Source organism: Dipteris shenzhenensis, chromosome 8, assembly GCF_047967505.1.
Source record: "Dipteris shenzhenensis isolate YYH24624 ecotype China chromosome 8, Dip_SZ_1.0, whole genome shotgun sequence".
Lineage (NCBI taxonomy): Eukaryota > Viridiplantae > Streptophyta > Polypodiopsida > Gleicheniales > Dipteridaceae > Dipteris > Dipteris shenzhenensis.
In genome coordinates, this window is record NC_141603.1 from 42628690 (window position 1) to 42646512 (window position 17823).

Sequence of the window (17823 nt, forward strand, 5' to 3'; positions counted from 1 at the left end):
AGCAGCCCTCAGTAGAATTCAACCTCTTATTTTTCTGAAGTTTTCAATTTCAGATCGCACAGCCCAATTTCAGCGTGTGTATATTATAAGTACTCTGAAAGAACTCAAAATGTTTATCAATCAACCACACAGACAAAAAAATCCCCATCCATTTGTAATAGAACTACCTGGTATGATTTTTCCCTTTCTGTCGATCATGTCCCACAGCAGCAAGCCATGAACTCATGCTCCTTAATTTGTTGAAATTATTGAGAGCATTTGGCATGCGATCTTGTCCTACTTATGCATGCAATTTTACACATTTCCTGGCAAGTGAAAAATGGAGTGGATGAAAGGAAACTGGTCTTCCAATCAGGATCAAAAATAATTAACCACTATCTTCTCCTCTTATGGTCTCATAAAATTCCCACAAAGACCAGCATTAACATGTGACTGTCCCCCCATTTGATGCATGCTCAAGTGAGCTGAATAACTTCCTACAGGAAGGAATGTGCTTGCTATCCCCACTAGTACTAGAGGGGTAGTTAGCAGACTTCTATGCACTATCACAGGCAGGCACGGTGCATGAGTATTTGCAGCAATTTTGGAAATTTACCCTTTTTGTGCGTGACATATTTGAGAAGGGAAAGTTGCTGCGTTTTATTCAAGGTTTGCATCCCTCCCTGGCCTCCGATGTGAGGGCTCACAAGCCCCAAACTATTGAGCGAGCTGCCAAGCTGGTGGATATATTTAACAACAAATACGAGCAAGCTATAGGCAGCCCACATGGGTCCGTGAGAGTGCAGCGGCAAATGAACAAAAGAGAGAGCACACAAACCTCCAAAACATGAGATGCTCTAAAAATTAGTACCTTCAATGTAAAATCAGGATGCCCTTATACAAGAGGCTATAACCTGTGACAATAATGCTCATATTTTCCTTTTTCCCAGTTCTACGGCATGTGCATACCTTTTTGTGATTATGAGTTGATTGCCCAAATATTAATGCAAAAGAAAGAAAATTTGTGTTTCTATCCCTTATACACTTGGAAAAGTCATTTTGTCCCTGTTTTTAAAAGACATTGTGAATATAATTACAGTTTCTAGCAATCAAAAGCTATTTGAATTCACATCCTTCAACCCAACCCCACACCTAATTCAGGTTCTATATTGGTTTGAATCACTGTATATGCTATATTTGCAGACAAGGATGGAAGATCTCCCCTTTTGAAAGCAATACTAGGACAGCATGAAGCAATTGCTAAACTACTGTGGGAGCATGGAGCACGCTTGAGTGCAGGAAATGAGGGAGATCTTTTATGTGCAGCAGTCAAGCTAGGTGATGTAAAGATCTTGCAGGATATGTTAACATATGGTGCTGATGTTAATGCAAAAAACTCATATGGTTCAACAGCACTGGACACTGCAGTAACAGAAGGTTTTCCAGAACTTGTCAATTTCCTTGCTTATCATGGAGCTTATATGGAGCAAATCCAGAAAGAAAACTTGAAACCAGCTGAATTATCAAAGGATGGTAATAGTCAAGGACCGGAGTATCTCATTAAAGGGTTTCCTTGCTCAAATAGGCAGTCAGATGAACAATTCAACACTCATCAAATCCCAAAACAAAGGGGTGAAACAGAGGCTGTAAGTGGTAAATTTTATGGATCACTGGTTGTTTCTGAAAAAGAGATTTCTTTGTTTAGAGAAAAAGCAAGTAGCTCACAGTTGGGGAAAATCCCTGAAACAGGAGCAATGGAAAGTGGAGGCACAATGGTAAACTTCGACAATTCATTCTTTAGATTAGTCTCTTGTCAGTCTATGAATTGCAACAGGAATGTTCATGCCCAGCAGCATCCCCCAGTACGGGTAGCAATTTACCGTTACCCCAAAGTGATAGGATCACCCATGCTGCAGCTTGGCAAGCTGATTGCTTTGCCCAACTCCTTGGAGGAGCTGCTTGAATTTGCTAGTAAGTGGAAGTACTTTGCCCATAAAAACAGCCATAACAGACAAGTTTTTGTTTTCGAACAAAATTTTCAAATCCTGAGTTACTGAGCTTACTGTCTGGTTTCATTATTGCAGGAAAGGAATTTTGCTACCAACCAGTTAAGATACTAAGCGAGGACTTGGCAGAAATCAATGATATCAATGTTGTGCGGGACAATGACTGTCTTTATCTTGTAGACGAAAAGGGAGTTGAAAGGATTATGGAATCTTGTAATGAATTTGAGTCTTGAGACATACAGTCTGTATTTACATTCTGTGAAGGGCCATGCCATATCACCAAATCGCATAGGCAGTGTCCTTGCCATAACAGGTAGAGTACAGACCTTCTTACCAAGTGACCTAAAAAATTAGCTAGATAAAGCATGCATCAATAAAAGGACTAGTGTCCAATGAAGAGGCAATGACCCAAAAATATAGCATTCACCACTATCACTAAAGTCAGGTGGAATGTATGAAGGATATCTTTTGTAGAAAAGGTATATTGTAACGGCTTGTTGGACTCTCAAAGAGAAAGATTGCATTACTAAGAGTTTGAATGATCGAAATCCAGAAGGTGGATGTTCATTATTCAAAAGAATCCTAAGTAAGACATCAGATGAATGAAGGGAGAACGCATGTATGAATTGACAGGTTTAAGAAATATCATAAGAAAGCTAAGAAGCCCTTCTTAATGGCTAAATTACATGTATCTTGATGTGTACACCCCCTCCCCTCCCCACCAAACCACCTTTTCAGTAGTACTAGCTTACTTGACTCTATTAAAACATGTCCTCTTGCAGGTTGTCAGCTGAAGATAAAGCCATCTGACCCCCATTCTCCAATTGCAAGTGGGACTAATGCACGATCATTATTTTCCAGCCTTGCAATATACAGTATACAACTCTATGTGTACAACGCTGTGCCTTGAAAGAACGAATACAAAAAGTAAGGATCTATGTGCTTGAGAGAAGTAATAGACAAAGACATAGATTTTTTAGCAAAAAAACCTATTCATACCATCAATGAAGAAATTGACTTAGAGTGACCTTAGAAGCAATGTGGGAATACCTGATTGTGATTTGACTCTTTCCACTTATTCACAGCAAAGAACAATGGATCATTGGATTTATGTACCTTCACTTCTATGCAGTGCACTTTATTGCCTCACATTATATCAAGGGGTCAATTGGTTTTTGCTAGTCATACTTATAGCGAGATGCACTAATCTTAATTTACACTTGATTTGGCATTGATCAAATCATAGCATTGGCACTTTGTGATCAAATGCTAAAAGGTTTTTTTTTTTCAATGAAAGGATTTATATTCAGTATGCAAAGAGTCCTAAGATCAATGCTCATGGAAAAGTACAGCATGCATAGCATGAAACCAAAATAGAGTGTGCAAACGACCTAGTCATCAAGAAGAGATAGTAAAGCACCAATATTGAGGCTGAAAATGCCACCTCAACTGGTGGTGGTCTTTGAAGAAAAAAGTCTCGGAGATGTGAGACCAGGAGATCCACACAGGGATATGTATTTTTTCTTGGTCAAGGTGCTATATCATGGTTGTCAAACAAACAGCCAACTGTTTCTTTGTCTTCGACAGAAGCTGAATATAGGGCACTCACTACAGGTGCATGTGAGGCTATATGGCTCAGAAGTCTATTGTCAGAAACGGATTACTTTGATGAATCAAAGCTAACAACCATATACTATGATAGTAAGGTTACGCTTCTCTCTATTATTGATGTGTAAAGGTCGAGAAGGCTAGTCTTATATCCACCAATATGAAGTAAAATCCACTATGCTCCAGAGGCTATTATGATGCCATGCCCAACCACCAAGGGGAGAAATGAATCTGAAAGTGAAATGTAAGTTTCTCCCCCAATATCCTAGGGAAGGAGACCAAAGTGTGTTTGGAAAGCAACTTATCTGACTTTGCACATTGTTTACCATCCAACTTGTGTTACTATATTAAAAAAATATCAATGAAATCCCCAGTGACACGTAGATAAAGGTGATTATGACTCGGATGCATTCGGCAACCATGAGAACACTATCAAAGTCCTAAATATTCCAGCCACTAATCCACATTAGAGGGAAGTAGACATGAAATCTTACTCGACCTGGTGGCGAAAATGACTCCCTCCTCTTTGGAGTAGTAAAGGGAAGGAAATGCTACAGAGAAAGGACTCCCACATCTGTGGAAGAGGATGCTTTAGGATGTTGAAGACCAATGTCCACAAAGGTGGAGGGCCCAGGTTAGGAAATGGAGTCAAGTTGAGTCCGTTTTGGTGTGTTCTAGTGAGTCCTACTGTGAGTTTTATAGTACTAGGTGCCTAGGAGTGCATTGATCTAGATTTGTAGTGCAGGGACTTGCTTTGCAAGGTTGTGATCAAGGGGCTTTTGCCAGGACAGGATCCTTGGAAAGATTTTTTCATACATTGCATACAATATTGCCCTCCCTCCTTGAGTGTTGATTGGATGTACAATACCAGGTGGATCATTACCTCAACGCATCTTGGCATTCCTTTCTCCCCTCTTATGGCTGCCATCTTGAAATCTTGGGGCAGTGTCAAGATTAATCTTCCAAGAATCCCTCCATCTTCTACAAAACATATTGATAGGCAGCTTGTCATGTGGGATGACATCATAGTTGATGATTATGGCAGACCTCTTAGTACTTCTTTGTTACATGGAGTGGTCTAGATGGAAGAGAGGAATCGCTTCCTATGTGGCCTCTTGAAAATATTTCAAAAACCTTCTGGATGATGGTAGGCTTTAGCTAGTAAATCACCTAAGAGGAAGTGAAAGAAGATTTGAGCAGATTAATATGATCCTACCCTTGCGCTGGGTTCTTATCCATGGCAATGTTAGATATCAATGCTCCACTCTCGTGTAACTACGCGGGAACCAGCTAACTCTACTTGTAAGCCCCCATTTGAGGAGAAGGCATTTGAGTAGCTCGATTATCCGGTAGGTCCTGGTTTGGACACCAGATGGGGGCCATGTGTGGCCTGATGGCTGGACGGCTTTAGATAGAGTTGGCACACCGCCAACTAGGCTACATGCAAGTGCGGGAAGGCATCCCATGACTGACCGCACTGAGGGTAGATGGAGCATTTCTCGGGGCAGCCCACTCTCGGGTTGCGGGGCCTGTTTGGAGCCCCAGTTGATCCCGGATGGCTCTGGGCCAAACGGTTCAATCATGTGGTCGGTGGCCTATTTCGGGACCAATCCCCAGTCAGTCGTCTTGGGCGGACTGGGTCGGTCACCCAATTGGATCTAACCGACTACGACTGGTGTGACTATATAAGAGCAAGCCTGTGAAGCCCATCATCATCACTGCAGCCAATGCAAGACAACAGATAGTACCAACTGTGGATGAGATTCTCGCGTGGACAAGAAGAAATGTAGATGCGATGTGTTCTATTGTCTGCAGTGTAAGTGACTCTGTCATGGCGTTAATTCAACATGTCACCACAGCGGAGGAGGCATGGACGGTTTTGAAAAATCAGTACGAGACCACGAATCAGACGCGGATTTAGAATCTGGAGACTCAACTCGCGAACAAGAAACTGTCTGAGTCTGAAGCAGCAGAGAAATTCATCACCAAGGTGAAGAATCTGCACAATCAGATGACTGCGATTGGCATCACCATCACCAGCAAGAATCTAGCACGAAGGTGCATACGGATTCTCCCACCAAAGTACAACGGTCTTGTTACAGCGCTGAATACGCAGAATAAAAATTTGCCCCTCAACTTTGAGGATTTCAACGCAATGCTTTTGGAGGAGGAGATGCGTCAAAAGACGAGGACTAGAGAAGATTCGGCTTTCTCGGCTGGATCAAAGAAAGGTAAGGGTAAGGACTTTGGTAACCCATCTTCTTCTGATGATAAAAAGAGAAAGAAGAAGATTAAGTGCTTCTATTGCAACAAGGCAGGGCACAAGCAGAATGAGTGTCGAAAGAAGATTGCAGATGAGAAGAACGGAGTAAAGAAAGAGTCCAGCAATAGCGCGTAGGCAATACCAGTAGAGCTGTTCGTAGCAATTGAGGAGATTTGCATGCAGGCAGTTCATGTACCTGTGGATGAACCTTGGATTATTGACAATGGTGCATCGCGCCACATGACCAGTCGGAAGGATTGGTATACCTCTCTACATCCGGTAGGGAATGACATCCTGGTAGCAATCGGCAATGATGCAAAATGTTCAGCAAAAGGAAAAGATACGATTACTCTTAAGTCAGATGGAGTTGTAAAACAGTTGCCCGATGTTCTTTATGTGCCAGATATCAAGAGGAACTTCTTGTCTGTTTCTGCGATCACAGATCGGGACCTCAAAGTTCACTTCGATAAGAATGGCGCATAGATTTTGGATCTTTAAGGGAAGGTCGTTGGTAAAGGTACACGGCGCAACAACATCTACAAACTCTCAGCTTTCAGTGCTCGAGCCGGATGTGAAGAACACTAAGCTGTGGCATGAGAGGTTTGCTCATCTAAACCTTGGTTCTTTAAAGGAGATGCATAAAAGTGGAATGATTGCAGACCTACCAGAGATTACAAATCTGCTCGATGTATGTGAAGCTTGCATGATGGGCAAGTAGCATCAGCAGCCCTTTCCTAAAGAGGCCAGCAGGGCAAAGGCTCCTCTAAAGCTCGTTCACACGGACCTCTGCGGAAAGATGGAGACGGAAGCTTTGGGTGGTTCCTACTACTTCATGACGCTGATCGACGACTACAGTAGAAGGATATGGATATACTTCATGAAGACTAAAGATGAGGCTTTTAGTAAGTTCAAAGAATGGCATGTAATGGTTGAGAAAGAAACGGGGAGAAAGGTGAAGAAGTTGAGATCAGACAGAGGTGGTGAGTTCACATCAAAAGTTACTGCAAAAGTCACGGGATCAAGAGGCAAAAACCCCCGCCACATACATCACAGCAAAATGGAGTAGCAGAGCGTAAGATGTGCGTCATTTGCGAAATGGGCAGGAGTATGATGAAAGGGAAAGATTTGCCAAAGACTTTCTGGGCTGAAGCATGTAACACAGCAGTTTACATTCTGAATTGTAGCTATACGAAGGCTGTGAATGGGATGACTCCACTGCAGGCCTTTTCTGGTAAGAAACCTTCAGCTGCACATTTCAGAGTTTTTGGATGTGACTGTTTTGTGCATGTCCTTGATGCTAACAGGACCAAATGGGAACCGAAGAGCCGGAAGTGTATTTTCTTGGGCTACAGTGAAGAGGCGAAGGGTTACCGTCTCTATAATTCTATTACCAATAAGGTAATAGTAAGTCGCGATGTAGTCTTCTCAGAACAGCCGCATCAATTGGAGGAGAATGCTTCCTTCTCAGACAACCAGGACCAGGATATCCATCCAGTACAACCACCAACAGTAGACCGAACTCTCCCAACGGTGCTTGGGAGGATTCAAGATAAAGAAGAGGAAGAAGAGCCTGCAGAACCACAACGGCAACGGCCATTCCCGAAGTGGGTAAAGCAACTTTTGGATGATAGAGAACCTCTAGCCATTGAGAAGGAACCATCCGAACACCTCCGGTCCAAGAGATTAGAGAAGCAAAGAAGGGCGCAGGAATACTTGGTTAACTATGCTTTGATGACAGAGGTGATCCGTGCTGAAGAACCCAAGTGTCTTGAGAAGAGGCACAGGGTAATGATAGGTGGATGGAGGCTATGCAGTCGGAGTATGGCTCCATAATGAAGAACAACACTTGGGACCTTGTGGTGGATCGACGATCAAAACGCAAGGTAATCGGCACCAAGTGGGTGTACAAGACCAAGTACAAGTCCGACGGCACGTTGGATAAGTATAAGGCTCGGCTCATGGCAAAAGGATTCGCATAGGTACATGGTTTTGATTATCAGGATACTTTTGCTCCCACAGCTCGACTAATCACAATTCGCAGTGTTTTGGCTTTAGCAGCCCAGGAAAGTTGGTCCATGTTTCATATGGATGTAAAATCTGCCTTTCTGAATGGAGATCTCAAGGAGGAGGTATACGTGGAACAACCACTAGGTTTTGTGATCCCCGGTTCAAAAGGTAAAGTCTGTAAACTAAAGAAGGTACTTTATGGACTGAAACAGGTCCCACGAGCGTGGTACCAGTGGATTGATGCCTACTTTCTGCAAAATGGGTTCAAGAGGAGCCCATCTGATGCAAATTTGTATATCTTCAGAGAAGGAGGCAGGTGTATGATCGTGGTCCTTTATGTGGACGACCTTGTCATAACAAGGAACCATGAAGAGAAGATCTCGCAGACAAAGCATTTGCTAGAAAGAGAGTTTGAAATGACAGACCTCGGACTAATGCATTTCTGTTTGGGGATTGAAGTTTGGCAAGAGCCAAAATAGATCTTCATCTCACAGCTGAAGTATGCTAGAGAGATACTAAAGGTATTTGGCATGACTGAGTGCAAGACAGTTGGCACCCCTATGGAGGTTGACGTGAAGCTCTCAAACGAGGATTCATCACCGCTGGTGGATGAAGCGAAGTACAGAAGGCTTGTGGGCAGTTTGATTTACTTGTGTAACACGCGGTTGGATATCAGCTTTGCGACTGGTGTACTAATTAGGTTTTTCAATAAGTCCCGGGAGAACCATTGAAGGGTAGGGATGCAAGTGCTGAAATACATCAAAGGCACACTTGATTATGGCATCACCTATACCAAGGGCAACATCTTGACTGGATTTCTGTGACTCGGATTGGGCAGGAAACGTGGACAGCAGGAGATCAGTGACACGTTACTATTTCTCACTTGGATCTAGAGCTATGTCATGGGTCAGCAAGAAGCAACCCATAGTTGCTCTTTCTTCTACCGAGGCTGAGTACAAATCAGCATGTTTTGCTTCTTGTTGTGAGACAGTGTGGTTGAGGAGGATTTGAGGGGACATGGGTGCAGTGCAGAACAAGCCTACGCAGTTATCATGTGACAATCAGAGTTGCATGGCGATTGCAAAGAACCCTGTGTTCCACGCTCACGCAAAACACATTGAGATTCAATATCACTTTGTACGCGAGCTCATCATGGATGGAGAGGTCGACTTGGTGTACTGTTCGACTACAGAGAATGCTGCGGACATCTTCACGAAGGCTCTTGGAAGAGACTTGCTGGAGAGGCATCTTCATCGACTTGGCATTGGGCCGAAAAAGTAAGTTCACTTATGGGTGGACATTGAGGGGGGGGTGTTAGATATCAATGCTCCACTCTCATGTAACTACACGGGAACCAGCTAACTCTACTTATAAGCCCCCCATATGAGGAGAAGGCATTGGAGTAGCTCGGTTGTCCGGTAGGTCGGACACCAGATGGGGGCCACGTGTGGCCTGATGGCTGGATGGCTTTAGATAGAGTTGGCACACCGCCAACTAGGCTACATGCAAGTGCGAGAAGGCATCCCATGATTGACCACACTGAGGGTAGACGGAGCATTTCTCGGGGCAACCCACTCTCGGGTTGTGTGGCCCGTTTGGAGCCCCAGATGATCCCGGATGGCTCTGGGCCGTGGCTTTGGACCGAACGGAAATCGTAGGTAAGTTGCTTTATTTTGCACCACGGTTCTATCGTGTGTTCGGTAGCCTATTTCGGGAGACCCCTAGTCGACCGTTTTGGGCGGACTGGGTCGGGTCTAACCGACTACGACTGGTGGCTATATAAGAGCAAGCTCGTGAAGCCCATCATCATCACTGGCTACAGCAACCCTGATTCCTTAGCATCCAGCCTCTGTCCTCTACTGTTTCCAGCACGCCATCGAAGCTTCTCACACAGGAGTGCACGGTTGGGAGGCAGCGCCATCTATTGTATCAGTTTTACAGGAATCAAATTTTTGATTCTCCATACTATCTGCTTTTCTCTCTTGCATACGAGATCCTGTTATCTGTTGAGCACAGACGTTGTATTGTTTTCTTACAGGCAAGCCTTACCATTGCTCTATATGCCTTGGGGCTTTTATGAGGTTAAAAATCCCACTCTTTGAAGAGGTTTAGATGGGTATGCCTTGGTTTTTTATGTTTGCTCTTGGGCCAAGTAATCTAGGTCCAGGGATGAGGATACCCTTATGGATGTTGTTTTTTAGTCTGTCAGAGTTTTGGGTCATGTGGAGCAATGTTTCTTAGCTTGATGGAGGATTTGGCTATGGAAGGCCCCATAAAATTTGTATTGAGACCTTGAGTGAATTGTTGCAAGCAACCATGGGAAGAGTATCCCTTTCTTTTGCTACACGATTAGCAATGCCAGGAGAACTCAATCTTAGAAGCTGGAAGCCCATCGAGCTCCTCATTGGGTGAATTTGTATATTTCTAGTAGTCTTACAGAAATCTTTTTGGAGAAGACTATAGAAGTCCCTTGGAAGTAGAGAAAGCAGTATTTTCTTTTGGCTTTCTATTCATGGAGGGATTGCAGTGAACTTCTGGAGGTTTGGGTTTAGATCAGTCCCTACTTGTCCTTGCCGCCTTTTTGTTAAGGAGTCCATTTAACATTTTTTGTGGATCAAAGGCATGCAAAGTCAATCTAGAAGAGATTTCTAGCCTTTTGAGTACTTTTGTTCCCTCCCCCTTCTTAGTGCCTTGGGGCTCGGGCTCTCTGTTAGGGCCTCAAATCTTTTTATGGGATACATAACTCTTTTGAGTACTTTTGTTCCCTCCACCTTCTTAGTGCCTTGGGGCTCGGGATCTCTTTTGGGATGTCAGATTTTTCTATGGGATAAATAGCTCTTTTGGTTTAATGACACTTACTTGATTCATGCTCTTTGTATGATGTTTTCCATTCTCCTTACACACCTGCACATGCCGTGTTAGATACTTTTTGGGAGATCTTAGCGAGGGCATATCACCATGGCACATATGAAGATCTAGATACACAAAGGCATTTGATGGCTCCTAGGTTCACCCTTCTCACATTTTGTCTAGTATTTGGACAGACACTATATACACTCTGATGACCATTTAGTTGAGCATGCATGGGTCTTCATAGGTAGCCTCTGCTAGGAGGACTATCTTCCTCAAGAATTAGAGTGGCTTCCCCTTTTTCTCGGAGTCGAACCACAACTTTCAGGTGGTATTTTTTGCCTCAAGTTTGGTGCTTTACTAACTCTTATTGAACAAAAAGTTTAGGAACTCAAGGGATTTTGTTTTACATTCTATGCCTGAGATGAATTTAGCCATGAGCAGTGTTATTGGGGCTTCTTTCATAGTTAATAGAAGTCTTTTCATTGTAAAAAAGAAGAACAATTTAGGGTTGTTTTGTTGGCAATTTTGCTTTGTGGATTGAAGATTTGAGCACATGTATGTGTATTGCAGACGTATTGTTACGTTTCAACGTTCAAATTTTGAAATAAAACTTGAAAATCCCTTTGCATTTTGATCATGCCAAATTATCAAATACATGAAAAATAGTCCCTATATGCAAGAAATAACTAATCCATATTACTTTATAGTGAACAAAAGGATTTTTAAAAAGAGGGCACATATAATAATGCTTTATTTTAGTTTGTATTGTTATAATTTCAAAAGTTAGAACAAACACTCTTTTATCATTTTTTAGATGACTGCTTCTCAGAGAACATGGTGAGTCGTGATAGATAGTGCAATATTAAGTGCAACTATACCTTGGTTTGGCACCTTTTTTATAAATTCTTGTTCAACATGTCACACTATGAATTTGATTCAATGAGTGAAAGTGATGAGTTGGACGCTACTAGTTATTCACTCTAGTCATGCATGCTCATGAACATTTTGCCTGTTTGTGGGATATTGTTTTTGAAGATGGAAAGAGGCATGATGCAACTATTGTCAACATGGCACATTGATAGGATTCTTTTATAGGTTCTTCTCCTACTTCCATAGATGAGCAAATAAAATTTAACAAGCACAATGCACACACTTTGTCTCTTATTAATTTTAAAAGGCACACATTATGGAAAACATCAAGTCATGCATGCTTGCAAATGAGGCTTGGGATAGATTGGCCAATAGCGTATCATGTCAAGAACAAAGCACAAGTGATTGGATTTCATAAACTCAATGAACTTAAGATGTCGCATATTGAATCCATCACGGATCATATATACAAAATTGCAACTTTGAGATATCGAATTTGCAAAAATTAATGACAGCATTGAAGACAAGAAGTCGGTTTCAATAATTCTAAACGACCTAGCTTACTTGGAGTGTCTGCTAATATAGGTCTATTGTCAACCTTTCTCTCATTTCCAATTCTAAGGTATTTGTCACCTACAATTATGTAGTTACACATTGTAGCATAGGTCTCCACAAGTGTTCATAGGTCATCAAATTGTATGTCTCCATTCCTATGTTCTTTTTTCTCTCTATTCAAGTCTCTAAAGTAGTTCTTGTTCGGCCGCTCACTGTGCACACATAGTCCATCCGTTTCTTGAGCCATGATGCAAGCTTCTTTCTCTCTTTCAGGCGAATTCTAGGGGTATTGGATCGTTGATAATTGTGGATCCTTGAGGGAGTAGTTTGCTTAGGCGAAATTTGCATGGGCAGACGGCAGTTAATATAGCAGTTAGACCCCCTGTTAGTATTTGGCCTATAACTTTCTCCTCAATGGTCCGATTTCAATGAAAATTATATCAGTGCGAAGCTCTCTTTAAGGATCTCCCTAGCATGTAATTAGTTTTTTGCATTGGGTCTAGGACAAGAAGTTATGAGTCTCTGTGTATGACTATTTATTTCTATGGTAGTTTTTACCCCCTTTCAGTAAACTGTCCATATCTCTTCAAACGGTTATCTATTTTCAATGAGAAATGTAGGCTAAAGCATGAAAAAGAGTGTAGATGAAAAAGAAGTATTGATCTCACAAGATTTGATTAAGGTTATCACCTCCATTTGGGTGCAAGGTTTAGGAAAGGTTTGTGGGGCTTAGAAGGAGGATAGGGTTTGAGAAATCTAGCTAGGAGTTTAAGGTTGAAAGAGAGTTTTAAGGTTGGAGAAGAGTTGCAAGGTTGAGGAGTGGAGAGCTAGTCTCCTTCATGGATTCATGGAGTTGAGGGTTGAGGAGGAGTGAACAAGGGTGTGGAGGAGGTGGGAGGCAGAGGAGGAGGAAAGAGGAGGAGGAGGAGGAGGAGGAGGAGGAGGAGGAGGAGAAGAGAGTAAGAGGAGCTGGAAGGAGGAGGGAGTGCAAGAATATGGGTTGCAAGGGTGAGGACATGCTAGTACGTGTTGATAGTATAAATAAGCATGGACACCTAGACACCACACATATGAACTCAAAAACTAAACACTAAGCCTTAGCAATGGGAGCTTTTTTCCCTTGAGAGAACTTTATACATGTTCTTGGTTTCATTCTCAATACAAAGTGTAGATATTTCTCAATAGTCTCTACACAAAATGTAGTTCACTTCAAACAAAATTTAGTAAACTTTCAATACACAAAGTGTAGAGGACTTGTCAAAGTATACTGTTTTTGTATTTTTCTCTCTATATCATAATTTTGCAAGTATATCAAGAGAGCGTTTGGGATATCCCATGGCAAGGCAAGAACCTTGGGAGTTTTGCTATAAGGAGAGAAATGATGAACAAGAAAAGAACTAGGAAAAGAAAATTTCACTTCAAAATTTGATTTAATGGATCAAAGTGATCAAAAGGGATTCTATAGACTTTTCTAAGACAAAAAAGTCCAATCTTTGGAACCTTAAAATCTCTCTTTTAAAATGTAATACACATGCACTGCATGTAGATAGCACAACCATGTAATTATTTTATTTCTTGATTACATCAAGTTGGCATCATGTTTGTGAAGATTCTCATATATAAAAGAGTCCACTTTATTGGCAATTACTCTTAGTTTGAGATCTGTGTAGGTATTCTACAATTAAGATTTATATTTATAAAGGTCTATGGAGAGGTCTTGTTAATGGGGTACAAGACTCTGAAAATATGTAGATTGGAATTACATTTTGAAATATGAAATACATATCATCTCGATTACAATTGAATTATGATCACTCACAAAATCATACATGTGAGAAATTAAGAGTCTCTCCCTAACAAAGGTATCTGAGATATTAAGAGTCTCTACAAGATGATGTCCTTATCCATTACAATATTTCGCAAACGTATTTGTTAAGCATATTTGGAGTATATTTATCTTCATTTATCACTTTCACATGTGGTGGTTGGAATTTGGAAAGAATTCTAGACTTGACCCACCACTATTTTCCTAATCTTAATCTTATAAATCTAGTAGACTCTTTTCATGATGCAACATCTCATCAATCTGCCAAAAAATAGATATAATAGCTTGGTGCAGTACCAAGATTCCAATGACCTGCACACATAGCTATCTATTAAATCCATCAGGAAGAAACATATAAATCAAAATTGGGTGCTAGTGTAATGTCAAAGGAAATTACAACCATATTTCTTTTCAAATGTTTTGTGTTTAAAAACACAATTTAAAGAGAATAATAAATGCGAAAGAGACATACTAATGGGGATCAGTCTCAATTGTTAAAACTTTTACAGTGGACTATGCTATTGTCTAGTCTTCACTCTCCATTTTCTCCACATGCTGGATTTCTTTGGTAGTTTCCTTGGTAACTTATAGGTTTTCTAGAGAAGGCTTCTCCGATTCTTCATAATCAAGAAATTAAAAGCTAGTATCTTATTTTTTTAAAAACCCACATTAGTACCTCTAGGTTTTAGAAGTTTTTGTGTGTCCCCTTTAGTGAATGTTTTGTCAAATAGTAAATTCAATGTATTTTTTGGATTGACATCTACCATAGTTTTATCTTCTTCAAAAATTTATAATAACTTTCTTGCAGAACCATCTTTTGAAGCCATGAGAAAGGCTTCTACTGCTTCTACATATTTGCTAGTTTTTGCATCTTGATTTCTTGAATTGTTTGAATAAAAAAGAATATTTTTAGAATGAGATAAAAATGCTCATTTATTAGACAATTTAGTGTGAATTGGGAGAATGATTCCTGCATTGTCTAACTTAAAAGGAACATTTTTAAGAATGAGATAAAAATGTTAATTTATTAGACATTTTAGTGTGAATTGGGGGACTAAGTTTATTCCCACTATCATACTCTTATTTATTTTTAAACAACTTTGTTGGGAACTACTAGGTCCCTCTTTGAGAGAAACAGTGTGCTCAAAAGTATCATGTCCAAACATAACTTGGATATGAGCTCCCAATGATAAACCTCATTTTGAAGTTGTTCCACTTGATTTTGCAATAAATGCTTTTGCAAAATTTCTACTCTATCACATACATCTCAAAAGGATTATTTTGTAAATTTAATAGTCCAACTTCTAGTTTGTGCCATAGTTTTTGCATATATCCTTACAATTGACTATGCACCTCAACTGTGTTGTGCTGACAAGACTCCCAACAATGTGGATGGAATCCTCATCCACATCCACCATGGATTTAATTTTCTCTTTATTAGTTGAAAAAGCTGCTACTTTTCTCTAAACAAGGCATTTTTCACGACGACTATTTTTCCATTTGTTATTGCAGTCTCATCCTGTTGACTAAAGAACTCAGACCACCATGCAGTAATTTGTGATATTTTCTTTGTTTAAGTCTCTTTAATTTCAAGGCATGGGATTCAATATCTTACTTTTGCCCTTCCAATTATTTTACTATGATTTTTGTTTCCTATACTTTCAACTCCAATTCTTGCTTAAGTAATTGTTTTTCCTTAATAGTTGCTTACTTTCCCATTTTAATATTTGTGTTCCATAGACATTTGCTTCATTTATGACTTCTTAACCTTTTGTGGATTAAATTTTTTGAGCAACTAAATATCTCTAGTAGCATTTGAGAAAGAAATGTTTTCAGTTTTGTTTAACTATGGTACATGTCTACTTTTAATCTTGCTCAATTTTATGTTTCTTTGTCTTAATGTACATTGTACACTACGTGTTTAGGTCATTCTTGTACTATCTCTGAGCCAGACATAGGACCTATGTAAGTTACCAAATCAAATTTTGTTTTAGTGACACACACTAGGATCTCCACCACATTAGTGATTGCATCTCTAGTTTCTCATCCTCAACAGTCTTAGAGGAATATCCTCTTCTCAATCTTACTTAATGCTCTTATTAGGAGAAAACATGATTTCCTATGTGTCTATTTTAGTACTAATGATGCATTCACAACCTTTGTACTCTTCTATAAAGAAAAACAATCTCCTCTTCAAAGTAACCACAAACCATAACTTTTACAATTTTGGCTCTGCTATACCCCTCAACCAAAGCATATGTGTCTTCAACATCTTGATACTTTGAAATTATCAAGCCTTTATTTTTTGGATTGAATTTTTGCATTAAACAAAATAAAACAAATAGAAAATATCTCTTGGAATAGTGGTATTGTGTCTTTTATCTTAGCCTAAAATTTCACCCATGATTCCATCATGTACAACACTTGCCCAATCATTTTTTCCCCTTGTGTACAAAATACAAGAGTGAATAATCATGTTTATATATAATCATATTCTCTCAAAAAACTAAGGAAATGATTACGATGAAATTTGAATGTTACCTTGTCACAAAAGTTCTAATATTTCCACATGATTTGCTTTTTATTCCCATCCATTCATGAGGATGTGATCCAAGCTACTCAAAAGGATACTAGTTTAAGCCTGAGAAATAATGCATGGTGGGTTATCTAGGAAGGCTCCAAAAAGTGGCAAAAGACATGTGCTTTTGAACTTAGTGCTTTTAAAATTCATTTTTGTACACAAAATGGCACTTAAATCCATGAAGTTTAAGGCCGAAGAGCCCCACTTTCATGATTGCAAAGGAATAAAAACTTTTGGAGAACAATAGCAATGTTAACATATGGTTTAATAGATTGCTTGATCTCCCATTATGTAGACATTAGGTGATGGGGTGCTTCACTAAGTGTGGCACATTCCCATCTTGTTGTTAGCACTTCCTTAAGGCTAGTGATGGAAATACTTTGAGTTTCACTTAGATATTTCTTAAGGACTTAAGTTTTAGATCCACGCAGGTCTTTGTGTTACAATGCATGCCTTTGACTTCCTGCAAAACTTTTGTGTGTAGATTCTCTTAGAGTGCATTTGGAAAAGGGAAATGCTCCTAGCGCCCCCATGCCCCTTGTCTTTCTACTTTCTTTAGTTTCCTCATTCGTTTGCATTAAGGGAATATTTGGCAAAGAAACTTCCATTGAACTAGCTACACATCCCTCTAAAGATCTTAGAAACCACCTTGCCAGTATTAAGTCTTAGTAAATTATTAAATATATGCCTTACTAGTACCTTAGAAGGTCACTTTATCTCAAGATTGGCTTGCCAAAACAAAGTTTGAATAGACCCTTCTCAACTCCCTTAAGAAAATGGATGCTTTGGAAAAGGATGAGATTCGAGCCATGCATAATCAAAGAACCATCCTTGTACTAATTTAGTTCTTCAATTATCAAGGAATAAGCCTTATGCCTCCTTTGATTGTTGCTAAGGGATAAGGCTCCTTCCAATCCCTTCTTGAGTTTGTCAGAGTTACATGGAGAGAAGTGAGTCGGAAAAATGATGACCATATTGAGGCACAATACTTGAAATTGATTGATTGTAAAACAAGTAAATGTCCCTAATCTTAAAGGCTAGGATATCCTTGCCTTCCCACACACACATCATGAGCAATGTCAAGTGAGAGAATCTCATTGACATCATGGGAAAGACTACACAAAATCCAAATCAAATCATACCCAATCTCGAAGGTCAAGTGACCCTTCAAAATCACACACGTCACAAGTCACAAACCTAAAACCCCTTCCAAATGAGCACACTAGCTAGAGTTTTGTTCACATTGAAAACTCCAAAATTTACCAAACAACATGCC

General features: G+C 40.1%; 1 protein-coding gene across 3 annotated transcripts in view; it reads left to right on the forward strand.

Annotated features, from left to right (window-relative positions):
* LOC147899540 (potassium channel KAT3-like) overlaps window positions 1-2636 on the forward strand; it is a 96137-nt gene extending 93501 nt beyond the window's left edge. For all 3 annotated transcript variants that reach the window (XM_087378689.1, XM_087378690.1, XM_087378691.1), the window contains exons 12-13: window positions 1183-1950; window positions 2064-2636. In XM_087378689.1, coding sequence (XP_087234815.1) covers window positions 1183-1950; window positions 2064-2218 — 923 coding nt within the window. In that variant the 3' untranslated portion in view covers window positions 2219-2636. The remainder of the gene's footprint in view (window positions 1-1182; window positions 1951-2063) is intronic.
* Window positions 2637-17823: the final 15187 nt, after the last annotated feature.